We start from the raw sequence: 8,834 nt of genomic DNA, 5'->3' as shown, positions 1-8,834 counted from the left end.
CATGTCACTTATCCATTCTTCTGCCTCAGTTATTCTGCTGTTGATTCCTTCTAGTGTTTTTTTCATTGCAGTTATTGTATTGTTCATCTCTGTTTGTTTGTTCTTTAATTCTTCTAGGTCTTTGTTAAACATTTCTTGCACCTTCTCGATCTTTGCTTCCATTCTTTTTCCGAGGTCCTGGGTCATCTTCACTATCATTTTTCTGAATTATTTTTCTGGAAAGTTGCCTATCTCCACTTCATTTAGTTGTTTTTCTGGGGTTTTATCTTTTTCCTTCATCTGGTACATAGGCCTCTGCCTTTTCATCTTGTCTTTCTGTGAATGTGGTTTTTGTTCCACAGGCTGCAGGATTGTAGTTCTTCTTGCTTCTGCTGTCTGCCCTCTGGTGGATGAGAGTGTCTAAGAGGCTTGTGCAAGTTTCCTGATGGGAGGGACTGGTGGTGGGTAGAGCTGGCTGTTGCTCTGGTGGGCAGAGGTCAGTAAACTTTAATCCATTTGTCTGCTGTTGGGTGGGGCTGGGTTCCCTCCCTGTTGGCTGTTTGGCCTGAGAGGACCCAACACTGGAGCCTACTCAGGCTCTTTGGTGGGGCTAATGGTGGACTCTGGGAGGGCTCACGCCAATAAGTACTTCCCAGAACTTCTGCTGCCAGTGTCTTTGTCCTCTCAGTGAGACACAGCCACCCCCTGCCTCTGCAGAAGACCCTCCAACATTAGCAGATAGGTCTGGTTCAGTCTCCTATGGGGTCACTGCTCCTTCCTCTGGGTCCCGATGCACACACTACTTTGTGTGTGCCTTCCAAGAATGGAGTCTCTGTTTCCCCCAGTCCTGTCAAAGTCCTGCAATCAAATCCTGCTAGCCTTCAAATTCTGATTCTCTAGGAATTCCTCCTCCCTCTGCCGGACCCCCAGGTTGGGAAGCCTTATGTGGGACTCAGAACCTTCACTCCAGTGGGTGGACTTCTGTGATATAAGTGTTCTCCAGTTTGTGAGTCACCCACCCAGCAGTTATGGGATTTGATTTTATTGTGATTGCGCTTGCTAGCCTTCAAATTCTGATTCTCTAGGAATTCCTCCTCCCTCTGCCGGACCCCCAGGTTGGGAAGCCTTATGTGGGACTCAGAACCTTCACTCCAGTGGGTGGACTTCTGTGATATAAGTGTTCTCCAGTTTGTGAGTCACCCACCCAGCAGTTATGGGATTTGATTTTATTGTGATTGCGCCCCTCTACCATCTCACTGTGGCTTCTCCTTTGTCTTTGGATGTGGGGTATCCTTTATGGTGAGTTCCAGTGTCTTCCTGTCGATGATTGTTCAGCAGTTAGTTGTGATTCTGGTGGTCTCTCAAGAAGGAGTGAGAACACGTCCTTCTTCTCCATCATCTTGAACCTGGTCTTCAAAGTATTTCTTTTTCATAAGAAAAACTTGTGTTGTCTTATTTTTCATTTTTGTTTAATTTGCTCTCCTAAGATCTACATTGACTGTGCTCTCTTGGCTATATTATCCATTGACTCTGCTTTACTAATTTTTAGAGGACATGGGTATCAGTAGTTCTTTTCTCTACCCTCTTATTAAGTTCTAATACTGAACCCCTCTGTTGACTGTTTCTGGAGACACTGAATGCTCTTGTTGAGCAGCTTTCTTTTTCTTTGCAGCAGTGCTGACCATGTAAAACTCCTGTACATTAGATTTGGCCATTTAGCAGTGTAGTATTTGATATTAGGGTAGGGTATGGATGACCTTGGACCAGACATGTCTGTAACCAGTAGTCTGAATCTAATTACTTCAGCTAGTGTTCTTGTGAACTTCAGCTGTCTCACTTACTAGATTTCCTACTATTACTATTTCTTGAGATATCTTTTTCTCTGATGTCAGGAATAACTCTACCTTTCCCAGGTACTTGGAAGTTAGTAATGAATAGTATGTTAGACCAAGCGTCAGGTGACTGATTCTTAATACCATTTGTCATTGTAGGAAAATTGCTGAATTTCTGATTTTAGTATGTCCTATTTGCAAAATGATAGTGGTAATATTCTAGATATTTAACCTCCACCAACCCACATGCTAGTTGCTGTGGGGATAAAGAGATAAATAAAACATGAATCTTGCCCTTGTGTACAAAGATTACAAGCTCTAAGGTCAGGTAGGCCTGGATCTGTACCCTGGCTTCCCCACTTACTAGATGAGTGAACTTTAACAAGTTCTGTGATTGGAAGTGATTTGGAAGAAGCACTGTGATGGAAAGAGATTCTTTACCTGCTAAATCAGAGATTCTATATCTTTGTTTCTGTCTCTGCACTATTCATGTACATGGAATACTTCCATCATCCGTCCATCTATTCAGTCATCCATGAACAGTTGTTATCTGCGTGCCAGGCACTGGAGATACAGCACAGAATAAGACAATCATGGTCTTTGTTCTCGTGGAGCTTAGAGTCTACTGGGGGACATTAAGGAACAAATAAATTAGTGAGATAATTACACATTGAGATCTGTTCAGTATGCAGATCTGCCTTTGTCCCTCCCTATGTAAAAAGTTTCAGTGACTTTATATCACTTCAGAATGAAGTCTGAGACCCTTTTACATGACACATGAGACTCTGGGGTCTGACCTTTGCTTGCCTCTCTCAGCTCATCTCTCTTCTCTCTCTGCTTCCATTTTATTGTCAGTAACACTGAACTGCTTGTGGTTCCCTCCCTGTACTTCTCTTACTTGCCTCTGTACCCCTGCAGATGCTGCCCTTCTACTGAAATGTTCTTCTTATTTGCTTGTTTTAACTGGTTTTAACTGCTTCAAAAGCAGCTAATATATCACTTCCTCCAAAGAGCATTCCCTGATACTCTGCCCCTCCCCCACAAGCTTTCACCTCTTAGAACAGTGCTTAGCACATGGTTGTTATGCCACACACTATGTCAAACAAATAAGCTACCAATGTGTAAGCAGTCCAATGTCTTATTAGACTTAACAAAAATCTAGGGCAGTGTCAGTGGAGATGGAGAAAAGGGGCTAGTTTTGAGTAGCAGATTAGATGTGGGAAGAGAGATTTTGAGCTAGGGAAACTCTATAACTGCTGGTCATGCCATTAACTGAGACTGGGGTTCCAAGTGGGGGAGCAGGTGAGGAGCTATGATTTAACTGTCTATTACCTATCCAGAAAAAATAGGTAATAGGCAGTTAAAAATATGGATACAGAGCTTGGGATTGATTACAACAGAGAACCATAGGTTTGGAATTATAATCATGTTTGAGACTATTGGAGTAGATTTTTACCCAAGAAAAATGAGTAATAGGCATTTTGGAATGGTTTCATCGAAGAGGTGGCATTTGAACTAAAGTGTTTGAGAAAGTATGGAAGGGCATAGAGAGTAGGGGGAATTATCTTGTTTTCTTCAATTACTGGGAATCTTCTAATTTCCTTAATTAATATATTTTCCTTTTTATGATTTCATATGTGATTTATGTATTCCTTATCATAAAAACAGTTGGGATATTAATTCTGAAGATTATAGAGAATGGATACCTGTTTTAATGTTATTTTTATCTTCTGGGCCAAATTCCAGATAAAGAGTTTTCATCTTGCTGATTGTTTTCTTCCTTATCATCATTTTGCTCTTTATCTCCTCATGTCATTGAACCAAGAACTGAATAACCGTTGTGATTTGTTGATTTAGAAAGCTCAGCTCTAGAAATGTTCTGTCTGGCTTCAGTGATTCTTATGATCAGCTTGGTCATTGTGTCCGTGTAACTGGAAATTCCTGTCATGTTCCTCCTCAATTTACTATTTATGAGGCTCAGCAAGGCCCTCAACTAAATCCAGAATGTTGTTAATCTTTAATGGCTTCCTCAGGTTCATGTGGGAGGGGTGGACAAGGGGGTATTTTAATGTCTCTGGCAGCACTGTTTCATTTTGTTGTTTTTCATTACTTGAATGTCATATTTTTTTATATTAATCTTTGTAATACAAAGTCTAAGTCTAGGTACCAAATCAATATTCCTTTACTTGTTGTTCTCCCAATTAGGCCTAATATATGACAGTAAGTAAGCATCTGAGGGGAAAACAAATCTTATCACTTACTTAAATGTATTTTGGTTTGAACATCTTTGCTCAGGCCTAGAGCCTTAGTACTTTAGCGTGAGACTGTCAGGTAAGTTGTATTATCATCTACCAGACTGACTAGGCATATGTGACCATCACCTCAATTTCTGCAGAAATCAATATTTTTTTCTGTAGCAATAGCTCTTGACTTTTCTCCACCTAGCACAGCATAACGATACAACAGTACTGTGGCACACTACATGGTGATTCTTCCTTGGGATTTGGGAGCTTATCAGAATCTCCAGGGGTACTTATAATTTGAAAAAGTCCCCCAGGTGTGATTCTGATTTGCTTCCTTCTCCTCCTTCTACTCTAAGAATCACTGTTTCATCCAGAAGCTTCAGCATAAAGAGGCACATTTATTGGCATATTGTGCTTGCATAGTTGAGCTTCCCAATCTCCATGCACCCATCCTTCCCTCTTGAGTGGTCCTCAGTAGTTCTAATACCGTAATTTCTGAAACCAAATGTCACCAAAGGTGTAACTACCACCAAAGCAGCCCCATTGGTGTTTGGAAGCCTACAAGCAAGGAGCTCTCCACAAGCTTGAGGGCAAGGTTTAGTTGTGTGGTTTATTTAAATGGGAGCCCTTTGCAAAGACTTAGACTGGAGTCCAAGATTTGTACTAACATCACTCCCTCTCTCAATTTGATTCCAACATTTTATGGTGAAAATTTTCAACTCTGTGCCAATGTTGAAAGAATTTCAAGATGATCACCTATATATCCACCACCTAGATTCTGCAGTTATCATTTTAATATGCTTGCTTAATCATATGTCTACACAAATATTCACCCTCTGTTCATCTATTCACCATTTTTAAGCATTTCACAGTAAATTCCGGATATCAGTACAATTCACCCTAAACACTTCAGTACACATATCATTAACTAGAGTTTAATATTTGTTTACAGCTTTTTCTTTTGATATAATATTTACATATGATAAAGTGCAAAAATCTTTTTTTTTAAATATTTATTTAGGCTGTGCTGGGTCTTGTTTGTGGCACGCAGGATCTTCACTGCTGCATGTGGGCTCTTTAGTTGCAGCATGCAGGTAGCGTCTAGTTCTCTGACCAGAGATTGAACCTGGGCCCCCTGAATTGGGAGTGTCTTAGCCACTGGATCACCAAGAAAGTCCCTAAAGTGCCGAAATCTTAAGTGTTCATTACCTGAGTGCTGACAGATGATAAATCTGTATAACCCAAATCCCTATCAAGATATAGAAGATTTTTACACTCTCTTTTTTCTGCCCAGATTATTCCCTCTTGACTTTGTATAGTCTCTGAGTTAAAGGTAAGAAAAAGGCTTGTCAGTGTTTCCAGGACAAATAAGGATCAATGCTTCATCATGGATCAGCAGATTTCTCTTTTCCCTCGCCAAAGTACCTTGTGTTTTAAATTATATATGAATGTCTTAAGAGACTGAGAGGATTCCCTGGTGGTCCAGTGGTTAGGGCTCGGTACTTTCACTGCCAGAGCCCAGGTTCGACCCCTGGTCAGGAAACTAAGATCCCACAAGCCTCGCGGCACAGCCCCCCAATTTTTTTTTTAATTTAAAAAAATAAGTAAATAAATAAAACAGGAGACTGAATGAGTAACTTGCCTTTCAGTTTTTAAATACTTATTTTGGAAAATAGGTATAAATACCTTATATCTATGTAGTTAAGTATTATAAAGTGAGAGCTCTAGTTTAATGAAATGTGAAGAGATATGCATAGAAACATAAGTGGGGAAGAGAAAGGAAGTGGGATGAAGGTGAGATGGGGAAAAAATCACCTAAATATTAATGTAATATAACATTCATTAATATGTAGTTAATTGATTAAAAATATGTATATCTAACATCACGAGATATCATAGTCTATCCTGATGACAGTGGCATGCCATTTATTCAAGAATATCAGCATATCATAATCTGCCTTTAGGAAATACACATTAAATTCCTCTCACAATTGGCCTTGGGTATTTGTCATTTTACTGTTAATGCCTTTATGCCTGGTAAATAGCTCTTACTTGGCTTATTTTTAGAGTGATGTAACATATTTTAATGTATACCAGTATATTTAAAATATGACATAAGTTTGAAATTATTTGCTTGCGTTTTATGAGGAGCAACACATAAGTGTATTTCTAATAAAATAATTCTAGTCCCGAAAGGAAAGCTGTGACAAAAGTAAATTGTGCTATTTCCATAATAAAAAGATATAGAAAACATGCAGGCATTTGCATATAGTTCCTGAAATATTGCATACCGGCTTGGTCAGTGCTGGTAAATCCATTTCAAGGATGTTTCCCTTAGTCCATTAGTTTGGATAATGAGCCCTATAAAGTACATTTATAACTTGTGGCACTGTAAGGAGATGGATTCTAATTTTCATCCTTTTATCTAGACACACTGAAAGAAGGTCAGTGGAGGGTTCTATATGATTCATTTTCCCAACACAGATCAGATGACAGAAACCTGATAATGTCCATGCATAAGTGTTTTCCTTATTTGGAAACAGCACTTGAAAGAAATCTTTATATGATCATCCTTTGGAGTAAAGTGGAAACAGATATTAAAAGAAGCTCCATCCCATTTTTTTGGTTTAAAACATTATCACACGTGGGACAAGATAGCTATTCTTGAACAAAAGAGAAAGTGACACTTAACAGAAAAATAAAAAGCCTTTAGTGACTTTTATACACTGTGAATGATATAACAAGATATTTAATCAACTTTTCCTCCCCCTCTTCTTAGATCTGTTAAGGAAAAAATAAAAGCCTGTTTCCTAAACAAAGAAAAAGCTTCTATGTTCCTAAACATTAGAAAAGCTTATAGAATAATACTTGTCCTAGCTTTATTCTTATTATTAAGCATTCAAAATAAATAAGTTCTAGTCTATACTTATTTTATAGTTTAAAAGACTTCAAAATAGCAACAAGAATGTATATTCTGCAGTTTAGTGAAGTTTTGTGTCAAAAATGTGAAATTGTAGGCAATTTTAAAATCTTGTCTTTTAAGACATTAGTTTTAGATTCAAGATTGGTAGCTGATTATGTTCGTTTTCTCAATTATGTAATCATTAATGAGAACTATTTTTCTGTGCTTATCTTCTTCGTAGATGTAAAGCAATCATAGATCAGTTTGGTCAGAGAATAATCTCTAAGCATTTCCTTGTGGAAGACAGTTACTTTTCTGAGAACACATGCTCGCATGTGCAATACAGGTAAGGCACCCCTCCAGCCACTCTGCAAGGGAAGGTGAAACGGGGAAATTCATCTGTGTGATTACATTGACACTTCTGTATGACTCTGTTCTTCAAGTAAGATGCAAATGTATACCAAACCAAAGATATATTCAGTGTGTTACCACTGTTCTCTTATAAGGTCTGGTTTTGGGGAGGAGCCTAGCCTAATGTTGACTCCTTTGCATCAGCTGGGGTCTGTCTCCAGGTCACACATCCTCCTTTCATGAGCCAAGAATAGATTAAAGCAGAACTTGACTTGGTTTGGAGAGGTGACACTTTTATCATAACAGTTCTTTGAAACATGCCTTCTGGTGGTTGTATAGCTATATAAATGAAATTTATCCATGGAATCTGAGTCACTTATTAACTGTTTTCTGCATTACAGGCAGATCTCCAGGGCAGTCTTGATTACGGATAGGTCTGTACTAAAAACAGATTCAGATCAACAGGTAATTCCAGTTCTGTACTTTTTAATAGCATGTTACTAACTTAATCTACATGGTAATATGTGTAAATTAACATCGGTGAAATAAAATATATTAACCAATATGTACTAATACATTTAATGCATTTTAAAAACACATAATGGCAATTATGTAATAATTTTGGTTTCTTAAAGATTTCCTTTCAGTGGAACAAATAATTGCATCTTATGTAACAGATTTATTCTAGGAATATTGAAATCATCGTAGTTTTTTTTACAGCTATTTCTATGAAATTGAAAGTATATTACTATGAGAAGAAAAGCGTTTAGAAGCATTTAAAAATCTTGGAGGAAAAGGCTTTATGGTAACCAGTCCTACAGCAGTGGTGGTAAGCTCACCATTAGGGGCCCGGTGTGAATGAATATCAGTACACGTTTTCAGTTCTGACATTTCCTCATCACCATGGTTCATTTCGGTACCCCATTCCTCCTCATAACCCCTGATTCGATAGAAGTGTCTTTATACCTGTGGTTTTTCCTCAGTTTGAACACTTAAATTCCAGAAGTATGCCCCCTTCTCCTTCTGACCATAATTTACAGGACTGATAAAATCAGCTTACTTAGTAAGTGTGACTGTCAGACCTATCCTATATGCTACTGCTAAAAATAGGTTCCGAAATTTCCTTAAGTTGGAAGCTTTGTATTATATAAAGCAAATATGTTAATTTTACGAGTGAGTGCAAATACTTTCATTTAATCATTCAGCAGACAATGAGTGCCTTCGACATGCCAGCCAGTGTGCTGGGTTCTGAGGAGATAGTGCTGACCATGATAGCATCTGTGCCCTCATAGCTTGCAGTCTAGAGGATACAGATACAGACAGATAAATAGCAACAACAGTACAGTGTGACAGGTGTGAGCGAGAAGTGGTAAAATCATAGCACTCATCACACTGTCCTGTAGTTGCTAGTTTACTTGTCTGTAGCTCCCAGTAAACCATAAGCTTTGTGAATGGGTCAAAGAATGACAAAGGCAGAAAAGTGAAGAGAGCAAACAGATGCTTCTGAAGAAGCTAAGCTGGGAAGAG

The 8,834-nt window shown here is 38.5% G+C and overlaps 1 protein-coding gene across 1 annotated transcript in view; it reads left to right on the top strand.

Moving 5' to 3' along the window:
* Positions 1 to 7,786, top strand: part of LOC112409775 (rab proteins geranylgeranyltransferase component A 1-like) — a gene marked incomplete at both ends in the record, with an annotated part of 115,704 nt that extends 107,918 nt beyond the window's left edge. The window contains 2 exons of the mRNA XM_024760080.1: positions 7,198 to 7,302; positions 7,709 to 7,786. Of these exons, the coding sequence (XP_024615848.1) occupies positions 7,198 to 7,302; positions 7,709 to 7,786 (183 nt within the window). The remainder of the gene's footprint in view (positions 1 to 7,197; positions 7,303 to 7,708) is intronic.
* Positions 7,787 to 8,834: the final 1,048 nt, after the last annotated feature.

The sequence above is a fragment of the Neophocaena asiaeorientalis genome, unplaced genomic scaffold (genome assembly GCF_003031525.2).
Source record: "Neophocaena asiaeorientalis asiaeorientalis breed wild unplaced genomic scaffold, Neophocaena_asiaeorientalis_V1.1 scaffold1658, whole genome shotgun sequence".
Classification (NCBI taxonomy): domain Eukaryota; kingdom Metazoa; phylum Chordata; class Mammalia; order Artiodactyla; family Phocoenidae; genus Neophocaena; species Neophocaena asiaeorientalis.
The sequence above is the reverse complement of the archived record's forward strand: the minus strand, read 5'-3'. Positions and strand labels throughout refer to the sequence as shown.